Below are 25,457 nucleotides of genomic sequence, written 5' to 3' on the forward strand. Positions count from 1 at the left end.
TAGCTAACAGCATCATTTGGTTTTTCTTGGGTATATTAAAGTATGAGTATATTAAAATAACTTTTTGTTTCATGGTGAATAATGTGTTTAATGAGCTTTTCATTATTTTCATAGCCTCCACATGCTGGAAAGTTGCTATCTGTGTTAAAGCATATGCCTCAGAAGTATGGTCCTGATGCCTTTTTCAACTTTCCAGGAAAGAGTGCTGCAGTAAGTAAATTTTAATGAGGAAATCATTTGGAGTCTTTCCTTGCCTTCCAGAAAGTACAGCCGTGTAAACAACCTGACACGTTCATTGTTAGGTAGAAACTTCTTTGCACAACTTAACTTATTCCTTACAGCAGTTATTCGTGTTACTTTTTCCTATTTTAGAGGTGAAGAAATACAGGCTCATAGAAGTTAAGAAAGCTGCCCATTACAGCTTGGGGCAATAATGGAGTAAGAACCCAGTTCTTTTGAACATGTTGTCTTTAGAATTTATCTCCGCATTGTCCAATAGGTATTTATGTGACACTTTCACTTTCTATCTTACTGAATCTTTCTTCAGCCTTGTATTTCCCCAAAGGGTGTTTCTTTTTCACCTGGTATATAGAATGAGAATAAATCTTTGAAACTTTCGGGCAAGTTCTCCTGATTCAGGAGTTTCCAAATTATCAATTTCAGCATTTCTTAAGCCTTAATCAGTTTAATATAGTTTAAATAAGACACTGATAGTAATATTTGTAATATTTCAAAATGTTATAGGAGTGCATTGTATAATGTGCATATGTTATTTATGGAAGCTTTTTTTTTTTTTTACCTCTTCATATTACATTCATCTGCTTGTTACTAGCAAAAAATTTTTTGAGGGTATTTCAGTTTGTTCTTTTTCTGAGATAATTTTTTGTTATTTTTACTTTGTTTTTCATAATAGCTTACTAACTTCTTAGGCCCTATGTAGTAGTCAGGTAATACCTGAAAAAAGAAAAGAGTGTTTTAAAAGAACATTTGTAATATTTGAATATTTTTCATAAAATACACTGCTTTCTTTGGACAGTTTATTGCTTGTATTGTTTCTCCTTCATAATTTTTCCTTACTAAGCATTTTAGACTTGAAGCTTTCTAGAATAACTTCATTCTCTTGGCATTGAGCCTATAATTTGCCTCTAATATAAGAATCAGTTTTATGAGATTAACTTTCTTGAAATGCATAATTTTTTTTGTTAACTTTGTTTTTCTTTTATTCTAAATTCTAGTAGTTAACATACAGTATAATGTTAGTTTCAGGTGTACAGTTTAGTGATTCAGCAGTTCCATACGTCACCTGGTGCTCATCATGACAAGTGCATTCCCTTATCTCCATCACCTGCTTAACACATCCTTCTGCCCCTGTCCCCTGTGGTAACCATCAGTTTGTTCTCCAGTTAAGAGTTCATTTCTTGGTTTGCCTTTTTTTCCCCTATGATCATTTGTTCAGATTCCTAAATTCCCCGAATATGTAAAATCATATAGTATTTGTTTTTCTCGGATTTATTTCACATAGTGTGATATTCTGTAGCTCCGCCCATGGTGTTGCTAATGGCAAGATTTCATTCTTTTTGATGGCTGAGTACTATCTCATTGTGTGTGTATGTGTTGTGTATACACTACATTTTATTTCTCCATCAGTGAAAGAACATTTGAGATCTTTTCATAATTTGGCTATTGTAGATAATTCTGCTGTAAACACCCGGGCACAGGTATCTCTTCGAATTAGTATTTTTGTTTTCTTTAGGCAGATATCTAGTAGTGCAATTGCTGGATTGTAAGGTAGTTCTATTTTTAACTTTTTGAGGAACCTCCATACTGTTTTCCAGAGTGGCTGCACCAGTTTGCATTCCCACCAACAGTGCAAGAGGGTTCCTTTTTCTCCATATCCTCACTAACACTTGTTCTTTCTTGTATTGTTAATTTTGCCGTTCTGAAGGTGTGAAGTGATAACTCTTCATAGTTTTGATTTGTATTTCCCTGAAGATGCATGATGTAGAACATCTTTTCTTATGTCTGTTGGCCATCTGTATCTTTGGGAAAATGTCTGTTCATGTCTTCTGCCCATATTTTATTTGTGTTGGTTTTTGGGCATGGAGTTTTCTAAGCTCCTTATATATTTTGGATACTAACCTTATATCAGATATGTCATTTGCAAATATCTCCTCTCATTCTGAAGGTTGCCTTTTAGTTTTGTTGATAATTTTCTTTGCTGTGCAGAAGGTTTTTATTTTGATGTGGTACCAATTGTTTATTTTTGCTTTTGTTTTCCTTGCCTCAGGAGACAGATCTAGAAAAAAGTTGCTACAGCTGATGTCAAAGAGGTTACTGCCTGTGTTCTCCTCTAGGATTTTAATGGTTTCTTATATCATATTTAGGTCTTTCATCCATTTTGAATTTATTTTTGTGTATGGTGTAAGAAATTGGTTCAGTTTCATTTTTTTGTATGCTGCTGTTCAGTTTTCCCAACACCATTTGTTGAAGAGACTGTCTTTATTCCGTTGGACAATCTTACCTGCTTTGTGGAAGATCAGTTGACCATGTAGTTGTGGGTTCATTTCTGTTTATTTATTTTTTTTCCTGTTCCATTGATTGATGCTGCTTCATTATTGGTGCATAGAAATGCAACATATTTCTATACATTGATTTTGTATCTTGTGATCTTATTTATCACTTTTGGTAATTTTTGGTGGAATCTTTTGGGTTTTCTGTATAGAGTATTATGTAATCTGCAAATAGTGGAAGTTTGACTTTTTCCTTTCCTATTTGGATGCTTTTTAATTTTTTGTTTTGTCTGATTGCTGTGGCTGGGAATTCCAGTTCTGTGTTAAATAATAGTGGTGAGAGTGCACATCCCTGTCTTGTTTCTCACTGGTAGAGGAAAAGCTCTCAATGTTGACCCATTAAGGATGATATTAGTTGTGGGTTTTTGTATTTGGCTTTTATTATGTTGAAATATGTTCCCTCTAACCTTGTTTTGTTGAGTGTTTTTGTCATGAAAGGATGTTGTACTTTGTCAAATGCTTTTTCTGCATCCGTTGAAAGGATCATATGGTTCTTTTATTTTTTTAAGAGACTTATTTATTTAATAGAGTGAGAGATGTTGGGATGGAGTGTTATGGGGAGTGGGAGAGAGAGAATCTCAAGCAGACTCTCTGCTGAGCATGGATTCCGAACATGGGGCTTGATCTCACAACCCTGAGCCGAAATCAAGAGTCCAGTGCTTAACTGACTGAGCCACCCAGGTGTCCCAGGATCATATGGTTCTTTTCCTTTTTATTAATGTGTATCCTGTTGATTGATTTGTGAATATTGAACGACACTTGCAGCCCAGGAGTGAGTTCTGTTCGATTGTGGTGAATGATTCTTTTAAGGTACTGTTGGGTTTGGTTTGCGAGTATTTTATTGAGAATTTTTGCATCCACGTTCATCAGGGATATTGGCCTGTAGTTCTCTTTTTTAGTCAAGTCTTTATCTGGTTTTGATATCTGGGTAATGTTGGCCTCATAAGATGAATTTGCAAGTTTTCCTTCCATTTCTATTTTTTGGAGTAGCTTGAAAAGAATAGATATTAATCCTTCTTTAAATGTTTGGTAAAATTCACCTGTGAATCCATCTTGGACTTTGGGTTCATGGGAGATTTCTTAAATTATTGATTCAATATCTTTGCTGGTTATCAGTCTGTTACAGTTTTGTATTTTTTCCTGTTTCAGTTTTGGTACTTTATGATTGTCTAATTTGTGGTACATAGTTTTTTCTAATATCCCCTTATAATTCTATTGTGGTGTTGGTATTTCTCCTCTCTCATTTGTGAATTTCATTTATTAGGATCCTTTTTCTTTTCTTTTTTTTCTTTTAAAGATTTTATTTATTTGACAGATACAGATCACAAGTAGGCAGAGAGGCAGGCAGAGAACGAGGGAGAGGAGGAAGCAGGCTCCCTGCCGAGCAGAGAGCCGGACATGGGGCTTGATTCCAGGACCCTGGGATCATGACCTGAGCCGAAGGCAAAGGCTTTACCCCACTGAACCACCCGGGCGCCCCAGTCCTTTTTCTTTTCTATTTGATAAGTCTGGCTAGGGGTTTATCAATTTTATTAATTTTTCAAAGAACCAGCTCATGGTTTCATTGATCTGTTGTTTTTTAGCTTCTATATCATTTATTTCTGCTTTGATCTGTATTATTTCCTTTCTTTTGCTTGCTTTTGGCTTCGTTTGTTGTTCTTTTTCTAGCTCCTTTAAGTTATAAGTTCAGGTTGTTTATTTGTATTTTTCTTGCTTATTAAGGTAGGCCTGTATTTCTATGTACTTTCTTCTTTGGTTTCCTGGTTGACTGATTCATTGTTTAGTAGCATGTTCCTTAACCTCTATGTATTTGTGGTCTTTCCACGTTTTTACTTGTGGTTTTATACCATTAGGAAAATATGCATGGTATGATTTCAGTCTTTTTGTACTTGTTGAGGCCTGATTTGTGACCTTGAATGTGATGTATTCTGGAGAAATCCCATGTGTACATGAAAAGAATGTGCATTCTGCTTTAGGATGGAATGTTGATGGAATGATGAATGTATCTGTTAAGTCCATCTGGTCCAGTCTGTCATTCAAAGCCAGTGTTTTCTTAGATGATCTCTCCATTGTTGTAAGAAGGGTGTTAAAGTCCCCTACTATTATTGTGTTATTATCAATTAGTTTTTTTATGTTTGTTATTAATTGTTTTATGTATTTGGATGCTCCCATGTTGGGTGCATAAATATTTATAATTGTTAGATTTGTAGATTGTTCCCTTTATTATGATGTAACACCCTTCTTCATCTCTTGTTATAGTCTGTGGCTTAAAGTTCAGTTTGTCTGATGTAAGCATTGCTACTCTCACATTTTTTTTTTTTTAAAGATTTTATTTATTCATTTGACAGAGAGAGAGATCACAAGTAGGCAGAGAGGCAGGCAGAGAGAGAGGAAGGGAAGCAGGCTCCCTGCGGAGCAGAGAGCCCGACGCGGGGCTCGATCCCAGGACCCTGAGATCATGACCCGAGCCGAAGGCAGCGGCTTAATCCACTGAGCCACCCAGGTGCCCCATACTCTCACATCTTTTGATGTCTGTTTGCATGATAAATGTTTCTCCATCCTCTCACTTTTCAGTCTGCAGGTGTGTTTAGGTCTAATATGAGTCTGTTGTAGAGAGCATATAGGTAGGTCTTGATTTTTATTTTTTTTTCTTTCCAAATTTTTATTTAAATTCTAGTTAGTTGACACATAGTGTAATATTGGTTTCAGGAGTAGAATTTTGGGATTCATCACTTGCATATAATACCCAGTGCTCATCATAACAAGTGTCCTCCTTAATACCCATCACCCATTTAACCCATCCACCACACACCCTCCTCCATCAACCCTCAGTTTGTTCTCTATAGTTAAGCGTCTCTTAGCATTTGCTTCCCTCTCTCTTTTTCTTTTTTTTCCTTCCATAGATGATTCTTGTTTTTTTTTTTTTAATCCATCCTGACACTGTGTCTTTTTAGTTTTTTTAGTTATTATTTTTAGAGAGCACAAACAGGGAGGGGCTGAGGGAGAGGGAGAGAGAGAATCCCAGCCTGCCTCCATGCCCAGCATGGAGCTCAACACAGGGCTCGATCTCACAATCCTGAGATCATGACCTGCGCTGAAATCAAGTATCAGATGCTTAGCTGACTGATCCACCCATGTTCTCCCGACACCCTAAGTGTTTATTTAATTTACATTCAAAGTAATTATTGATACATATGTATTAAGTGCCATTTTACTACTTGTTTTGTCATTGTTTCTGGAAATTTTTCTCTGTTCCCTTTCTTGTCTTTGTCACTTTTGGTTTTTCCTTTCCACTCAAAGAGTTCCCTTTAATATTTTTTGCAGGTCTGCTTTAGTGGTCAAAAACTCCTTTAGTTTTTGTTTGTTTGGTAAACTCTTTATCTTTCCTTGTATTCTGAATGATAGCCTTGCTGGGTAGCCTATGCTATTATTTTTGGTTGTAGCTTTTTCCCTTTCTGTACTTTGTATGTATCATGCCCTTTCTGGCTTGCCAAGTTTCTGTTAAGAAATTTGCATCTAGCTTTATGAGTCTTCCCTTGTAAGTTAAGGACTTATTTTGTGTTGCTGCTTTTAAGATTTTTTTTCTATATCACTCTGTAAATTTAATTGTAGTATGTATTGGTGTTGCCCTGCTTTTGTTGATTTTTGTTGGGAGTTCTCTATGCCTTCTGGATCTGGATGTCTGTTTCCTTCCCCATATTAGGGAATTTTTCAGCTCTGATTTTCTTTAAAAATTTTCTGTCCCTTTTTCTCTCTCTTCTTTTGGGACTTAAATAATACAAATGCTGTTATGTTTGGTGGTCCCTGAGTTCTATAGATCAGTTCTAATGTTCCAGAATTATTCTTTCTCTCTTTGGTTTAGCTTCATTATTTTCCATTATTTTGTCTTCTGTATCACCTACTCATCATTCTCCTTCTAGCCTTGGAATTGTTGCACTTTTCATTGTATTTTAACTCTTTTATGTCTGCATTAAGTATCTCGAAGTCTTCCATTTTTTCCTTAAGTTCAGCAAGCATCCTTACGATTGTTACTTTAAATTCTCCATGAGACACATTACTTATATATGTTTCCCTAGATCTCTGTCTGGGACCTTATCTTATACTTTCATTTGTGATGAATGTCTCTGTCTTGGCATTTTATCTAAGTCACTGCCTTCTTCTGTGTGTTGGAAAAGTCCGTTATGTTTCCTTCTCCTGAGAGGAATGGCTTTGTGAAGAAGAGGTCAATAGTGCCCAGGGCCTGGTGCTTCAGGGAGTATCTCCAGTGTGTGCTGTGTGCACTTGGCTCTTATGTTTTGGCTGCTCTGTCCTTTAGGCCACTCCTCTGCAGAGATTCTTCCTTGCCTTCAGTGGCAGTGTTTGGTTCTTGGTCAGAATGGGAGAGGAGAACGGAGTTGAGGGAAACTGAAAGGGGAGATGAACCATGAGAGACTATGGACTCTGAAAAACAACCAGAGGGTTTTGAAGGGGTGGGGGGGTGGGAGGTTGAGGAACCAGGTGGTGGATAATAGGGAGGGCACATATTGAATGGAGCACTGGGTGTGGTGCAAAAACAATGAATACTGTTAACGCTGAAAGTAAATTAAAAGAAAAAAAGAAAGGAAAAAAAAAAACCAATGTAGTGAGTTATATCTAGGTGTGCTCTGGTCTGCTTGTTAAATGAGACCTGATACCTCTTCCGCTAGAACTGAAGCCCTGCAAAACTCTCTGGTCGGGAGACATGGTGTGGGCAGGGATTTTTTTGCGGAAGTGGCTTGCCCTGCTGTGACTGAGGCAAGCTTGACTGAGAAGGGCAGCACCACCAGAGCTAAGGGTGTGGGACTTGGTGAAGCAAGTTAGGCAGCTAGTGTCCGTGCTGCTTCCTTCAGGTGGCTCTGTGTGTATGCAGAGGGGTGGGGGAATGAGAAATGGCACCAGCCAGTTCCTTTGTTCCTGCAGAGGCGTTTCTATGCACACTGCTATCAGGGAGGCACTCAGAGCGAATAGTCTTCCTGCTGTGTGTCCTAGGGCTTTTTTCAGATTGCTATCTTCATGCTGTCCACCTCCTGGTTGTTGGCCTGCTCTCTGTTCAGGAGCAATGCAATGCCCTCTGGGCTCTATCCCAGCAAGTTTGTTGACTTTTAAAGCTTCGGGCTTTAGGGATGTGTTGTGGGCAGGAGTCTGCACTGGTTTGCTGAGGGAGGATCTTGCTGTGCTAGGACTGAGGCAAGCTTGACTGAAGGGCAGTTGTGCCAGAGTGCAGGGGTGCAGGATATGCTATAAGCAAGTCAGGGAGCCAGAAGAAGCTTGAGCTTCTTTCTGCAGGTGGCTCAGTGTGTATGCTGGGAGGCAAGGGAGGAAAATGGTGTCAGCCAGCTCCTTTTTTCTGGAGAGGTATCTCCTTGAATACCACTTCTCAGGGACATGCTCCACTAATATCCACCCCAGTGTGCCCCAGGTGCTCCTCAGATCACTCTGTCCATGCTGTTTGTCCCCTGGGTTGTTGACCTACCTTCTCTTTAGGAGTAGGGCAGCACCCTTGGGGCTCTATCCCTGCCAAGCCTATTGACCTTTAAAACTCCAGTTTTCAAGCCCTGCTGGTTCGAAGAACTCACTAAATCACAAAAATCAGCCCCTCTCATTTTCCCAGCTTGTGTCTTTGGGGGAAAATGTTCTTGTGTGTTCCCCTGTGTGCTCTTCTCTCTCTTGCATTTCTCTGCGACCATGGCTCCTTCCTCTCTGCAAGACCTGTGATCTCCCATAAACCACATCTCCACATTTCCTACCATGTGGCTCTTCTCTCCCTTTAGTTGTGAAGTTTGTTCTGTCAGCCTTTAGGTTGATTTCTGGAGTATTTAGAATGATCTGATAGTTATCTAGCTGTGTTCCTGGGACAAGATGAGGCTAGGTCCTCCTCCCCTTCTTCCATCTTCTCTCTCTTCTTTGCATATTATAATTGTATTGTTTATAATTCTCTGAAATCATAATGTGTCTATTCCACTTACTTGCATTTTTCCTGGAAGTGGGATAGTTAAGCTGAACAGCTTTTGGAACTTTTAGGGAATGGAACTTTAAATATATTCAGTGACTCACTTCTTTCCTTAGATATAGCTTTTGAAGGGAAATTAAAGTATTCATGGATAAATTATTTTTATAAAACTTTTGCATTTTTTTTCTTTTTAGGGAGAGTACATATGTGCATGAGCTATGGGGGAGGGGGAGAGAATCTATTTTTTTTAATTTTTAAAGATTTTATTTATTTATTTGAGAGAAAGAGAGAAATTGAGTAGAGGGAACAGCAGAAGGAGCAGGAGAAGCAGATTCCCCGCTGGAAAGGAACCCATGGTGGGGCTCCATCCCGGGACCCCGGGATCATGACCTGAGCCGAAGGCCGACACTTTAACCCACTGAGCCACCCAGGCCCCCTGGGAGAGAGAGAACCTTAAGCAGGCTCCATACGCAGCTGGAGCCCAGTGTGGTTCTTGAGCTCACTACCCTGAGATCATGACGTGAGCCGAAATCAATAGTCAGATGCTTAACTGACTGAGCCACTCAATACATTTTCTATTCTCATTTTATAGTGAGAGAAAACATGTATACACATTGAATATGTATTCTCTTGTTTTACTTTTTTGAAGTAAGCTCTGAGACCAGCTTGGGGCTTGAGCTCACAACACTGAAATGGAGTCACATGCTCCACTGATTGAACCAGTCAGGCACTCCCAACTATATTTTTCTTTTTCTTTCTTTCTTTCTTTTTTTTTTTTTTTAAAGATTTTATTTATTTATTTGACAGATAGAGATCACAAGTAGGCAGAGAGGCAGGCAGAGAGAGAGGAGGAAGCAGGCTCCCTGCTGAGCAGAGAGCTTGATGTGGGGCTCGATCCCAGGACTTGGGGATCATGACCTGAGCCGAAGGCAGAGGCTTTAACCCATTGAGCCACCCAGGCGCCCCCCAACTATATTTTTCTTAAAGCAACATTAGTTTTAAATTGGTCTCTTGAAGTGTCATTACTGTTGTTGCATAAATTTGGCTCTATGATATTTTTCAAGTTTTATGGGATATCTTATACGTATAAAAGAATATATGTGTTACAGTATATATAGATAAGTGCATATGTAAATTATAGCAGTTTAAAAACTTGTGTAGTCTGATATTTTTTAACAGCTTTATTATAACCTGCATATGATACCATTCATTTGTGCAATATACAATTGAATGTTTTATGGTGTTTACAGAGTTGTGCATACGCCATCGCAATCAAATTTAGAACATTTTTCTCTTCCCCAAAAGGAACTTTGTTCTTTTTAGCCCATTTCCTCCTCAAACTCCTGGGCATAACAACAACTGTTACTCTACTTTTTTGTGGATTTCTCTGTTCTGGATGGTTCATACAAATGGGGTTGTATAATATCTGGCCTTTTGTGATTGTCTTTTTTCCTTTAGCATACTGTTTTCGAGGCCCATCTCTGTTGTAGCATGAATTAATGCTTCATTCCTTTTTATAGCTTACTAATATTCTAATGTAAGATACCTACATTTTGTTTAATCAGTTATTAATTAGTAGATATTTGAATTGATTCCACTTTTTGGGCTATTATTGATTACACTGGTTTGGGCTTTTTCATACAAGTTTCTGTCTGGACATGTTTTCATTTCATTTCTCTTGTGTATGTACCTGGGAGTGGAATTGCTGGGTAATATTGAACATCTGTGTTTAAACATTTAAGGAACTTCCAGATTGTTTTTCAAAGTGGCTGTATCATATTACTTTCCCACCTGCAATTTATGAGGGTTCCAATTTCTTTGTATATTTGCCAATACTTGTTAATGTCTGTTGTATTTTTTTTTTTTTTTTAAAGATTTTATTTATTTATTTGACAGAGAGATCACAAGTAGGCAGAGAGGCAGGCAGAGAGAGAGGAAGGGAAGCAGGCTCCCTGCGGAGCAGAGAGCCTGATGCGGGACTCGATCCCAGGACCCTGAGATCATGACCTGAGCCGAAGGCAGCGGCTTAATCCACTGAGCCACCCAGGCGCCCCATGTCTGTTGTATTGATTATAGCCATCGTTAGTGGGTGTCAGGTAGTATCCAACCATGGCTTTGATGTGCATTTCCTTAGGGACTAATGATGTTGAGCATCTTTTCGTGTCCCAATTGGCCATTTGCATATCTTCTTTGGAAACATGGCTATTCATATCTTTTGGTCTTTTTTTAAATTGTTTGTCTTTTTATTATTGAGTTGTAGGAATTCTTTATATATTCTGGGTGCAAGTTCCTTATCAGATGTATGATTTGCAGATATTTTCTTTCATTCTTTTGGCTTGTGGTTTTAATTTTTTTGATGATATTCTTTAAAGCACAAATCTTTTTTAAATTTTAACGAAATCCAGTTGGTACACTTTTTCCTTTGGTTGCTTGCACTTTTGGTGGCCTAATTAACAAGGATTTACTTAATTACCCCAGGATCATAAAGATATTTTTTTCTTAGAAGAATTTTATAGTTTTAACTTTTACATTTTAGATCTGTGATTTATTTGGGGTTATTTTTTGTATATAATGTAAGAAAGCAGTCAACTTCATACTTTTCCTTGTAGATGCCTAATTATCCCAGCACATTTGTTGAAGAAACTATTATTTCTTCATTGAATTGTCTTGAAATTCTTGTTGAAAATCAGTTGAATGCAAATATAAGAGTTTATTTTTGGGCTCTCAGTTGTAGTTCATTGGCCTATATTTCTGTTTTTATGCTTGTACCACATAGTTTTATCATAGTAGCTTTGTGGTAGGTTTTTAATTCGATAGTATGAGTATCCAACTTTGTTGTTTTGCTATTCTGTGTCCTTATGTACTTCTAAGTAAAATTTGATTTTAAAATTTGTAACTTTAAATAAAATTATGATCTTTTCAATAAAATTTTAAGCCAGGTAGTGAAGTTATTTTTATAGTGATTTGAATATAATTTTAAAATGTTATGAACTGATTTTTTCCAGCTTTATATTTGCTAATAAAAAATCATATTCTAAACTTTTTTCTTAACTTTTTTCTTTTTTGTCCATCTTTTTCTATTCTAATACCTTACCATTTGAGCAACAAATTTCCAATTTGATGTTACTACCTCTTAATTTAAATACTTTTGAATCTTTTTTTCACTGTAAGAAACGAAGCAAATAAGATTCATGTATCCAGCAGGTCACATGGAATATTTTTATTATTTAATTAATGTTACTATGTATTTTGGAAAATTTAGAAGTTGTTAAAAGTCTTTTGGATAAAGAGACTTTTAGATATTTTAATCATGGTATAGAATAACATGTAGTAGAAATATATACAGATTGTAAAGTCTCATTTTCTTGATTTCAGTAATAACGTTATTCATATGAATCAATAACTCAAAGTTTTTTCCTTTAGGCCATTGCATTACCTCCTATAGCCAAGTGGCCGTACCAGAATGGTTTTACATTTCATACCTGGCTAAGAATGGACCCTGTTAATAATATCAATGTGGATAAGGATAAACCATATTTATATTGGTATGTATTTTTGTAACTTAGTGTTGTTATCTTACTTGGATAGTGAGAGAATATTTAGAGGTAAAATGAAAATTATTCTTTGTAGTTTCAGAACAAGCAAAGGTCTTGGTTATTCTGCTCACTTTGTTGGGGGCTGTTTGATTATAACATCAATAAAGTCAAAAGGAAAAGGCTTTCAGCACTGTGTGAAATATGATTTTAAGCCACAAAAGGTATGTGTTCTTATTAGTTAAATTAACAAGCTATTATACCCTTCACAATGCTTTGTTTTAATATTAAGGACATAATATGTGGTAGAGATCCCAACTCTGTTTATTCTGTTTTGGAAAATGAAGTATAAATCATTGGATAATTGTTAACCTCCCTGATTTGGATAATAAAAAGAGTGATATTTTGTTATTCATAGAATTTAAAAGAAGTAAAGGGAAAATATCAATGGCAGTTACTTTAGTAATAGTGGTAATAGTAGTAATGTGTGTTTCTTTTGTGCCTTAAAATTTAGAGATTAATGAATGGTGTATGTACATATAAATAAATAGATAAAACAAATATGGCAAAATGTTGACAATTGTGGTATCTAGAATGATGAAAGAGGGTATTTGTACGAACTTTTAACTTTTGGGGATATATTTGAAAATTTTCATAATAAAAAGTTGGAAAGATAATTTCATAAGTTTTTACCTATTGAGAATTGCCTCGATTAAATACTGTTTAGAGGTTGAATATTGACTTTAATAAGGGTAGTCTTATTTTAATTTTAGATTTAATTGTAATTTATAATTTAAGTTTTACTTATTACTATCAGTGTGGCTAAGTTACTGCAAGAATCGTAATCTTTTTTTCTTTTTCAAACTTTTTATTTATTCAGTGGTATATGGTAACTATAGTGCATATTTATAACCGGTGGAAGAATAGTGAGCTTCGTTGTTATGTGAATGGTGAGCTAGCTTCCTATGGAGAGATAACATGGTTTGTCAACACCAGTGATGTAAGTAATTTGAAAAAAATTATTTTAAAATCATGAACTTTTAAAATAAGAAAAATATACATTGAGTATAAATTTTAGAATATAATAATGGCAGGGGCGCCTGGGTGGCTCAGTGGGTTAAGCCGCTGCCTTCGGCCCAGGTCATGATCTCAGGGTCCTGGGATCGAGCCCCACATCGGGCTCTCTGCTCAGCGGTGAGCCTGTTTCCCTCTCTCTCTCTCTGCCTGCCTCTCTGTCTACTTGTGATCTCTCTTTCTGGCAAATAAAAAAAAAAAAAAAAGAGTTGGACACTTAGAATATAATAATGGCAGAGTTTTATAATTATAGTTTGGCTAGGATATCTATTTATAGAGTAGAACTGTGTTCATGTATCACATAAGGTATTACTCAGTCCTTATTATGAAATTATTCTTGATAGGGTAGAGATGAGGATTTATAGGTAACAATGGGTATATATTGAAAGTGTATCATTAGTTCATTTATCAAATTAAAGTTGGGAGCTCTATGACAGAATTCTGACCATTTTTATGAATGAGTTAGATGATACACGCTCATAAGTTTTCCAGATAATTCATAGCTGCTATAGATGACTGTTATCTAATAATGTTTTCAGGATTGAAAGAGGGATCCATACATATTAATCTCAGATTTTAAATAGGAATTAAAAAGTTTTTTTTTTTCTCACCAATGACATTTTTTAATAGAAAACTTGAAAAATACAGATCAGGACCATGATTACAAACCATTCCACCCATTCACCATTAAATGCTTCTTTTGTATCCTATGCTGCACATATTTATGTATTATTTAATGATAATCTTAGAAGTTCAGGTTATTGTAATAGACTTAGGTTTGAATCCCAGTTCTATCACTTCTAAACTGTATGATCTTACTTAATCTATTAGGTCTAAATTTCTCCACCTGGAAATGGGTGTAAAGTAGTACCTCTCTGAAGGTTAATGTGATAACTGAATGAGATACTTATTGTTCACAAATCTGTTAGCACAATGCCTTGTATGGAGTAAGTGCTCAGTAAATGTTAGCTCTTCATTTTTTTTTTTTAACACAGGGGATCAGATATATTTATTATTATTATTATTATTATTTTAAAGATTTTATTTATTTATTTGACAGAGATCACAAGTAGGTACAAAGGCAGGCAGAGAGGGAGAGGAAGAGAAGCAGGCTTCCTGCTGAGCAGAGAGCCTGATGCGGGGCTTGATCCCAGGACTCTGGGATCATGACCCAAGCCAAAGGCAGAGGCTTTAACCCACTGAGCCACCAGGTGCCCCTACTTATTATTTTTTTAAACTGCTTTTTCCTTATGTTAATCTTTATTAAGTGCTTCTTGTACTCAAGGCATTGTAATAAATACCTTTATTTTCTAAAAGCACCAATATTGCAAGGTAAGTACTATTATAATCTCCATTTTATAGGTAAGGAGACTGAAGCACAGAGAGATTAACTTGTCAAGATCAGCAGCGGGTGACGCATTGATTTGACTTAGGTGGCTTGTCTTTAGAACCCAAATGTTAACAGCTTTTCTGTATTGCCTAATGTCAATATGTATATATTTTCAACATTCTTTCTAATGGTTTTGTCACTTAAGAGGATACTTTTAAAGAGATGTGAAGAACTTTATTTTAGTTCCTCTGTTGTACACCATGGGTCTTTAAAATGTGGTTTGCAACCTAAATGGTAAGAGAAGGTTTTTATTTTATTTTTTTAATGTTAGAAGGGAAACATAAACCTGTTTTTCTGGATTTACATATTTCTTTTGAGAGATTTTATCTACTCCATCACCTCACCCATTATCTATAGCTCGATATCTGCAAAAATCTTTCTTTACAATTTTAACTTCTTATCAAACTTACAGAACCCTGTTGACAATTGCTTCTCCATTCATGTTAGCGCCATCCATATTAACTCACAGAAAAGACAGATTGATTATGTCCTAAACTTAATTCATGATTTTCCTTCTTATAACAAAGACTGCTTCTTTGCTTGCCCAGGTATGAACCTTCAGAGTCCATGATGATTTCTCTGACTCTCATTTTCTACATCCACTTTTTCATCAAGTTTTATTTATTGTACTTTGGAAAACTTGTGTTATCTCCTTTTCCATGATGTCTTTCATGATCTGTACAGTAGGTAACAATGAGTGAATGAAGTGAAATGCTAAGTGAATTATTTTAATCTACCCAGGTTGGTTCAGAATGGACAAAACATTTATACCAATATTTAATCAGAACATTTAAGCAAATAGGTTGTTATTTCTAGAGGAGATAATTTTTGTTTTTTTCTCTAATAAAATCTATTTTCTTTCACAGACGTTTGACAAATGTTTCCTGGGCTCATCAGAAACAGCGGATGCTAATAGAGTATTCTGTGGCCAGATGACTGCGGTTTACCTTTTCAGTGAGGCTCTTAATGCTGCTCAGATTTTTGCTATTTATCAGTTGGGCCTGGGATATAAGGTACTTTACTTGCTGTTCACTAATTAACCAGTATTAATTGAGCTTTTTTAAAAGGGAGGAGATGGGGCGCCTGGGTGGCTCAGTGGGTTAAGGCCTCTGCCTTCGGCTCGGGTCATGATCTCAGGGTCCTGGGATCGAGCCCCGCATCGGGCTCTCTGCTCCGCAGGGAGCCTGCTTCCTCCTCTCTCTCTGCCTGCCTCTCTGCCTAGTTGTGATTTCTCTCTGTCAAATAAATAAAATATTAAAAAAAAAAAAAAATAAAAGGGAGGAGATGCATGGGGCAACATACCTTGGATTACAAAACTGAATGTCAGAGTAATCAGAGGTACCACAGGGAAGTCACAGGAATCTAAATGAAGGGTGCTTGAAAAAAAATTTTTTTTATTAAAATTTTTTATTTTATTTATTTGACAGAGATCACAAGTAGGGAGAGAGAGAGAGAGAGGGAGAGAGAGAGAGAGAGAGAGACGGGAGAAAGCAGGCTTCCCACTAAGCAGAGAACCTGATGCAGGGCTTGATCCCAGGACTCTGGGATCATGACCAGAGCTGAAGGCAGAGGCTTTAACCTGCTGAGCCATCCAGGTGCCTCGGGTACTTGAAAATTTTTGAGGGAAACATAGTATACTTGTCATATGTGGAACACTATGCAACTACTAGCTCAAGTTTCACCTTTAGTTCATGCTGCATTTCTTTGATGGTATCTGTCTTTGCATAACTAAATTTTCAAATTTTCAATAAAAAACAAGTACCATGTGAAAATTAATGTGGAACAGGAAATGAGGATGATGGTGTGAAATCTGATTACAAATTTGAGTTCATGCAGTGCCCAAGATGCATAAAAAGTAATAAATAATTTTGCTAATATAATAATGAAGGAAACCTTTTTTTTGACTTGTGCCTTAAGCTTTTTAGATGGCTATTAAATTTTTAAAATACAAAATTGAGCTGAACCACTTAATAATATTTATTTTGATCTAAAGCAACATAGACAATTATTGAAGTGCTAAGACTGTCATTAACTAACAAAATTTGGAAACCTTTGTGTTAAGCCATTGTTAGTCTAGTTTGGTTTCAGGGAGCAACTTAGTTTGCTATGTTCCTTTGAAAACAAAATCTGTTTTATTGAAAAAAAAAATATATATATATACTGTTACAGTGAGTAAAGCATACATGTTTTATTTATTTATTTTTAAAAAGATTTTATTTATTTATTTGACAGAGATTACAAGTAGAGAGGCAGGCAGAGAGAGAGGGGGAAGCAGGCTCTCTTCCAAGCAGAGAACCTGATGCGGGGCTCTATCCTAGGACCCTGGGATCATGACCTGAGCAGAAGGCAGAGGCTTTAACCCACTGAGCCACCCAGGCACCCCAAGTATACATATTTTAATTAATTAGTTTTGATAAAAGTATAACTACCACAACAATCAAGAAATAGAATATATTTGTTCCTGCAAAAGGTTCATTGTCAATTCACATTGAAATGCAACGGGCGCCTGGATGGCTCAGTGGGTTAAAGCCTCTTGCCTTTGGCTTGGGTTGTGATCCTAGGGTCCTGGGATCGAGCCCCACATCGAGCCCCTCATCGGGTTCTCTGCTCAGCACAGAGCCTGCTTCCTCCTCTCTCTGCCTGCCTCTGTGCCTACTTGTGATCTCTGTCAAATAAATAAATAAAATCTTAAAAAAAAATTGCAATGCAAAAGATTCATTGTCAATTCCTCTGTCAATTCCTTTCACCTTTCTAACCCCTCTGCATTCCTGTTGAGAGAAACCACGAATCTGTCACTTGATGAGATTTTTTTAAAATGTTTTATGTAAATGGAATCATGCAACATGACTCCTTGGAGTTTGGTTTCTTATGAAAGAAACATTACATGTTGCTTTGTTACAGTAGCTCCTTTCTTTGTATTGCTTAGTAGTAGTCCATTGTATGACTTCATCACAATTTTTTAATCCATCTTTCTGTTGATGGACATTAGGGTTGTTTGCAGTTTTGGCTGCTGTGGTTAAGCTGTTATGGATATTGGTGTATCAGTCTTTGTGCTGACACATATTTATTTATTTATTTTTTAATTTTTTTAAGATTTTATTTATTTATTTGACAGAGAGAGAGAGATCACAAGTAGCCAGAGAGGCAGACAGAGAGAGAGGGGGAAGCAGGCTCCCTGCTGAGCAGAGAGCCCGATGCGGGGCTCGATCCCAGGATTCTGAGATCATGACCTGGGCCGAAGGCAGAGGCTTAACCCACTGAGCTACCCAGGCGCCCCGACACATTTTTTATTTCATAAATATATGAGAGTGCTGTTACTAAATGATAATGTTGACTGAAATTGCCAAATCCTTTTCTGAGGTAGTTATATAATTTCACATTTGTGCAGTGTATGAGTTTTCTACTCGTTCCACATTCCTAAACATCTTACATTGCTGGTCTTTTTAATAGATGTTTCAGTGAGTATGTAGCAGTATCTCATTTTGGTTTTAATTTGCACTTTTGTAATGAGCAGAGATTCCAAGCATCTTTTCCTTGCTTATTGATCATTTGTGTATCTTCCTCTGTGAAGTTTGTTCACATCTTCTGCATATTTTTGTTTGGTTCCTTAGTGTTGAGTTTTGAGATTTCTTTATATATTCTGAATATAACTCTTTTATCATTTGTTTGAGTTATAAATATTTCTCTGATGGTCCGCATCTTGCCTTTTTTCTTTCCTTCCCTTTTTTTTAAAAAAGAGATTTTATTTTATTTTTTTTTAAAGATTTTATTTATTTATTTGGCACAGAGAGAGAGAGATCACAAGCAGGCAGAGCATCAGGCAGAGAGAGAAGGGGAAGCAGGCTCCTTGCTGAGCAGAAAGCCCGATGCTGGGCTTGATCCCAGGACCCTGAGATCATGACCTGAGCTGAAGGCAGAGGCTTAACCCATTGAGCCACCCAGGCACCCCAAAGATTTTATTTTTAAGTAATCTTTACACCCAACATGGGGCCCAGACTACAACTCTGAGATCAAGAGTTGAGCGCTCCAACGACTGAGCCAGCCAGGTGCCCTGCCCCCACCCCCCTTTATTGTGGCTTTTGAAGAACAGGTGAATTTAATTTTTATCAATTCTAGTTCATCAACTTTTTTGATTATTGCCATGATTTTTATATCCTAAGAAATCTTTATCTGTTCCAAGGTTGGAAAGATTTTCTCCTGTTTTCTTCTCTTACAGTTTCAGCATTTATATTTAGGTTTATGACCTATTTTAAGTTAATTTTTGTGTATGGTATGAGGTAAGGGTCAAGGTTCATTTTTATTGCATATGTGTACTCTGGTGTTACCAGTACTAATTTTTTGTAAATAGTATTCTTTCTTTATTGCCTTACCTTGGCATCATTGAGGCTGTATTGTATTTCAATGATCTGTATGTTTTTCTTATGCCAATACTGTAGGTATTGTCTTGGTGAGTGTTAATTTCATAGTAAATCTTGAAAGCACAAAGTCTAAAACCCTCAACTATATTCTGTTTCACATTGTTTTGGCTTTTTAAAAAAATTTTTAATTTTTTTTATTTTTATTTATTTTTAAGATTTTATTTATTTATTTGACACACAGGGAGAGAGATCACAAGTAGGCAGAGACAGGCAGAGAGAGAGAGAAAGCAGGCTCCCGGCTGAGCAGAGAGTACGATGCGGGGCTCTATCCCAGGACCCTGAGATCATGACCTGAGCTGAAGGCAAAGGCTTACCCCACTAAGCCACCCAGGTGCCCCTGTTTTGGCTTTTTTAAGCCCTTTGCATTTCTAGATATCTTTTAGAGCCCTCTTAATCATTTTCTATAAAGGTGTCTATTGGGATTTTATTTAGTGTTGTAATAAATATATAGATCTGTGAGGGGCAAATTGGCCATCCATCTGATACTGATTTTTCCAGTCTGTAAACATGATATATTTCTCTATTTACTTAGGTTTTAAAAAAATTCTCCTGGCACTGTTTTTTGGTTTTCATTGTATAGGCCATATATACATTTTGTTAAATGTATTCTTAGGTATTACATGTTTTATGGGTAATAAGTTGTATTTAAAATCTCAGTTTCCATTTATTTGTTTCTAGTATGTAAATACATAGTTGAATTTTGTTTATTGACCTTGTTAAATTTGCTTATTAGTTTTACTAGCTTTTTTTACCTGCTTGTTGTTCCTCAATTTCCTACACGTTCATGTAAACTGTAAGTTTTATTTCATTTCCAGTCTATATGCCTTTTCCCTTTTTTGTGTTATTGTACTGGTAAGACCACCAGTATAAATAGTTAAATAGAAGTGGTGAAAATAGACATTTTTGCCTTACTTTTTATTTTAGGGGTAAAGCAATAATAAATATTTTATAGATGCCTTTTATCAAGTTGAGCAATTTCTATTTTTAGTTTCCAGAGAATTATTATTAGGTGTATTTTGAATTTTATAAAACGTGTTTTGCTTTTTTTTTTTACCAAGTCTGATAATCTTTCCTTTTAATTAGAGTGTTTACATAATTTACAATCAGTGTAAGTATAGATGCTATGTGTCTTAAATCTACTGTCTTGTGATTTGTGTTCTACTTCTCTCATCTGTTCTTCGATTCTTCTCTTTTTTCCTGCTTTGATTTGAATTAACTGCCTATTATTTAGTATTTCATTTTATTTCTATTATTGGTTTATTATTACTAATTTTAAGTATTTATTGATTTATGAGAGAGCGAGACAGAGCACACACAAGCCTGGGAAACGGCAGGCAGAGGGAGAAGCAGACTCTCTGCTGACTAGGGAGCCTGATGTGGGACTTGATCCCAGAACTCTGGGATCATGACCTGAGGTGAAGGCTGATGCTTAACTGACTGAGCCACTTAGTCCCTATTATTATTATTATTTAAAATTTTATTTATTTGAGAGAGAGTGTGTGCACAAGTTGGAGAGAGGGGCAGAAGGAGAGAGAGAGAAGCAGGGATCATGATCTGAGCTGGAAGCAGACACTTAACCAACTGAGTCACTTGGGTGCACCTGGTTTAGTATTTTTTTTGACATTTATTTATTATCATCTACCAACAAATGATGCTGTACTATAAGCACCTTCCCACATAATCCTGCAGTTCTTCCTCCTGTCTTTTATTTTGTTAATTGTTTTACTTTTTCATGTACTATAGTTCCTGTGATACATTTTTTTTTTTTTTTGATTCATTGACTTTCATTTTGTATTTTAAAGACATAAGTGGTCAGGGTCATGTTTTTTGTATTTACTTCTATATTTGCCATTTCTAGGACACTTCACTTTGTTAGATTCATGTTTCTATCTCATATCGTGTTTTCCATTTGGATAATATTTTTAAAAATTTATTTTTACTGAAACTCAATTAACTTATTGTATATTAATTTCAGAGGTAGAGGTCAGTGATTCATCAGTTTTACATAATACCCAGTGCTCATTACATTACGTGTTCTCCTTAATGCCCATCACCCTGTTACCTCATCCCCCTACTCACCTCATCCCCCTGCTCACCTCTAGTAACCCTCAGGTTGTTTCCTACGGTTAAGAGTCTCTTATGGTTTGTCTCCCTCTCTGATTTCTTCTTGTGTTATTTTTCCCTCCCTTCCCCTGTGATCTCTGTTTTGTTCCTTAAATTCCACATACGAGTGAGATCTTACAGTAATTGTCTTTGGATGCCTTTTATTTCTTTGCCTAATAGCCCTGGCTAGAACGTATACTATAGAGCATCTTGAGGATTTTATGCTGTGTGAAGTATACCAGTCATAGAAAGACAAATACTGCATGATTCCATTTATATGAGAGATCTAAAATAGCAAACCCATAGAAACAATGAATAAAATGGTGGCTGCCAAGGGCTGGGGGAGAGAGAAAAGGAGGAATTTCTGATCAGTAGGTATAAAATTATAGTTATGCAAGATGGATATGTTTTAGAGAGCTGTACAACATTGTGCCTATAGATAACAATACTATATTTTATACTTAAGTATCTGTTAAGAGGATAGGTCTTCTGTTAAGGGTTTTTGCCACAATCCAATTAAAAAAGAAAATAAAAACAGGAAAAAATGTTGAAAGCAGACATCCCTGTATTTTTACTGATCTTAGGAGAAAAACCATTCTATTTTTTTTTTTTTTTTAACCATCATTGTGGTGTTTGCTATTAGCTTTTCACAGATGTTCTTTGTTAATTTGAGGAAGTTCACTTCTATTCCTGGTTTGTTCGCTGTTTTCATCATGAGGAGTTGCTGGATTTTATCATATGCTGTTTGTGCTGCTTTTGGGATGATCATGATTTTTGGTCTTTAAATTGATTGTTCAAATGTTGTTAGGTCACCCTTGTGTTCTGAGATAATCACACGTGGTCATAGTTTATATATTTTTTTTTGGTCAACAATGTTTTATTTATTTATTTATTTATTTATTTTAAAGATTTTATTTATTTATTTTGACAGAGAGAGATCACAAGTAGGCAGAGAGGCAGTCAGAGAGAGAGAGAGGGAAGCAGGCTCCCTGCCGAGCAGAGAGCCCGATGTGGGACTCGATCCCAGGACCCTGAGATCATGACCTGAGCCGAAGGCAGCGGCTTAAACCACTGAGCCACCCAGGCGCCCTTTATTTATTTATTTATTTTTTATTTATTTATTTATTTTTATAAACATATAATGTATTTTTATCCCCGGGGTACAGGTCTGTGAATCTCCAGGTTTACACACTTCACAGCACTCATGATAGCACATACCCTCCCCAATGTCCATAGCCCCTTTCCCCTCTCCCAACATAGTTTATATTCTTACCATGAAATATTCTGAGGTCCAGAGAGGCCCTTTATTGGTAAATGTGTAGAAATAACTGCTGAGGGGCACCAGAGTGATTGAGTTAAGTGTCTGCCTTTGGCTCAGGTCCATTGAGCCTCACATGGAGCCTCACATTGAGCTCCCTGCTCAGTAGGGAGTCGGCTTCTCTCCTTACCACTCCCTACCCCCTGCTTGTGCTCTCTCTCTGCCGAATAAATAAATAAAATCTGTATTAAAAAAAAAAAAACTGCTCATATTAGTACTAGTTGAAAAATCTTATCAGTAGTTCTAGCTGATATGTGTATGGTCAGATAGTGATAAAACTATACTAAAAATCATCTGAGGTGAGGGGGCATGGGTGGCTCAGTTGGTTAAGCATCTGCCTTCAGCTCAGGTCATGATCCCAGTGTCCTGGGATGGAGTCCTGCCTCATCTGGCTCCATGCTCAGCAGGCAGTCTGCTTCTCCCTCTCTCTCTCAAATAAAAAATAAAATCCTAAAAATAATGTGAGTAGAGAAATTGATGATCATAGAATCACTTCATTTATTTATTACTATTGAAATCTGTTGTGTAATATAATCCATGTTTTAGAGAATTCCTCAAAGTTAAAATAGCAGGGATATGGAAAACCAGCAATCTCAGAGTGACCTTTTAAACAGTGCAATTAAGTACTTCAAGAATTAAAAAATATATATTTCAAAAGAAACAAAGGGTTAAATGCTTCTTTCGTATGTTCTGACTGTTTAATGAAGTAATGTGTTGCTTTGAGTATTTTGAAAGCATATTGTTTTTATCTTAATTGTATTGTAGTATTTACACAAGAATATTATTTCAATAAAGTTAGCAGCAATTCCTGAAAAGTGTCAGATTCTTAGTTTTAGTTTTGTGTAGATTTAGTTTAGTTTAGATTTACTAGTAGGGGTTATTTTTTTAAAATTCTGCTCAAAATAGCAAAAATGTTTTTTGTGCTATTTTTTTTTTTTCCCCAAAGATATACCTGCTAATGTTGAGGTACTATTCTTCAAATAGTAGCGGAGACTAAATTATTTTTTTAATTGAACTAGTTTCTGATCTTTACTGTGCCACAAATTTTCTTTGTGGTCTCAAAGAAGTCAGTTAATTTCTTTGGACTTTCTCAGTTTCTGCCTTTGGAAAATGCATTATATAGTCTCCCAGATCATATAGCTATATATTAAGTTGGTAAATAGGTTAGCTATTGTAGGTTGCCCAAATGACATTTCCCCTTAAAAGCATTTATTAACTTGTTTAAAAGCATGTATTTCAGTTATGCTAACATTCCCATTAAAATTAGCTTTCATGGGCGCCTGGGTGGCTCAGTGGTTTAAGCCGCTGCCTTCGGCTCAGGTCATGATCTCGGGGTCCTGGGATCGAGTCCCGCATCGGGCTCTCTGCTCGGCAGGGAGCCTGCTTCTCTCTCACTCTCTCTGCCTGCCTCTCTGCCTACTTGTGATCTCTGTCTGTCAAATAAATAAATAAAATCTTTAAAAAAAAATTAGCTTTCATGAAATTAAAAAAAATATAGAATATTAAATCAGTGCTTCTGAATTTATTAACACTTTATATAAGCAGAAATTTAGAAAAATGATGTATTTAATAAAAGCTTTTTAAATGTTTCATGTAGAAGCCATAAAAGTAAAGACAGTCTTACCGTGTATTATGTTTTATTTTTTTATAGTCTTAAAGCAGAATTCACAAGTTGAATTAGGCCAAGATAGCCTAATTGTCCATGGACAAATGAATAGATAAAATGTGGTATATATGTATAATGGATTACTATTCACTTTAAAAAGAAGGAATTCTCACATGCTGCAGCACGATGAATCTTGAGTACATTATGTTAAATGAAATCAGCAAATAAAAAAATACATTAGGATTCCATTTATGTGAATTATAAAAAATAGTCACACTTACAGAATCAGAAAGTAGAATGGTAGGTCCCAGGGAATGGGGAGAGGTAGAAATGCGATGTTGTTCAATAAATACTGAGTTTCAGTTTTGCGTGATGTACAAGTTGTGGAGATTTGTTGCACAATAATATGCATATAGTTAATACTATTGTACTGTAAACTTAACAAATGTTTAAGATGGTAAATTTTGTGTAACACGTTAAGCACAATTTAAAAAATCCAGAAAGACAAAATACAGTGAAAAAATAAAAAGATATAGTACCTGCTGTAGGGCACTAAGTTTTACATTTTTTTATTGTAAGGTTTTAATACCAAGTTGAGTTCATTTCCATTACATCTTTAAAGTGAACACTGCACTTTAGAATTAACAAACAGGATTCTTATTTGATACTAGGAAAATGATCAAAGATGTGTTCCTTAAATTTTTCTATCTGTGGTGATTTGTATTTAGATTTTCTTTTTGTGGTATACTATCTTAACTGTTCTACTTTTTATTTGTAGGGTACATTTAAATTCAAAGCAGAAAGTGATCTGTTTCTTGCTGAGCATCACAAACTTTTATTGTATGATGGCAAACTCTCTAGTGCCATTGCATTCGCGTACAATCCTCGTGCTACAGATGCCCAGCTCTGCCTCGAATCATCCCCTAAGGACAATCCTTCAATTTTTGTTCATTCACCGCATGCACTTATGCTCCAGGTACTAGCTATAATTTTTTTTTTTTTAGCTATAATCTTTTAAGAATATTTTTCATAGTGGGTTTTGGTGTATTATTGAGGTGTATTAGGTAGCTTCTATTAAATATATGCAATGTAATAGTATATTGTTCTTATTATGCTTTATTTTAATTATTTTGAGAAAGATATCATTAGAATCTTTATTGTACCTTCTATTTTATAAGGATGTGAAGGCAGTTTTAACACATTCCATTCAAAGTGCTATGCATTCAATTGGAGGAGTACAAGTGCTATTTCCACTTTTTGCACAGTTGGATTATAGGCAATATTTATCTGATGAGGTTGACGTGACTATATGGTGAGTGGCTTTATTTTTTTTTCTTTAATTTGATGTGAGAGTGACTTTCATTACTGTTAGCTACACAGTATGTTTTTCTCCCTTTTAAATTTATTGTAGGGTTAAAAGAGAATATAATTTAAAGAAATTTGTGAACTATAAATGTCACTACAAATTCCTATCAAT

At 35.9% G+C, this 25,457-nt stretch overlaps 1 protein-coding gene across 7 annotated transcripts in view; it reads left to right on the forward strand.

The window, feature by feature from the left end:
* LRBA (LPS responsive beige-like anchor protein) overlaps positions 1–25,457 on the forward strand; it is a 759,801-nt gene that overhangs the window by 103,474 nt on the left and 630,870 nt on the right. For all 7 annotated transcript variants that reach the window (XM_045989499.1, XM_045989508.1, XM_045989525.1 and 4 more), the window contains exons 5-11: positions 115–210; positions 11,962–12,083; positions 12,169–12,295; positions 12,952–13,071; positions 15,402–15,548; positions 24,759–24,956; positions 25,159–25,292. In XM_045989499.1, coding sequence (XP_045845455.1) covers positions 115–210; positions 11,962–12,083; positions 12,169–12,295; positions 12,952–13,071; positions 15,402–15,548; positions 24,759–24,956; positions 25,159–25,292 — 944 coding nt within the window. The remainder of the gene's footprint in view (positions 1–114; positions 211–11,961; positions 12,084–12,168; positions 12,296–12,951; positions 13,072–15,401; positions 15,549–24,758; positions 24,957–25,158; positions 25,293–25,457) is intronic.

This window comes from Meles meles, chromosome 2 (assembly GCF_922984935.1).
Source record: "Meles meles chromosome 2, mMelMel3.1 paternal haplotype, whole genome shotgun sequence".
Taxonomy (NCBI): Eukaryota; Metazoa; Chordata; class Mammalia; order Carnivora; family Mustelidae; genus Meles; species Meles meles.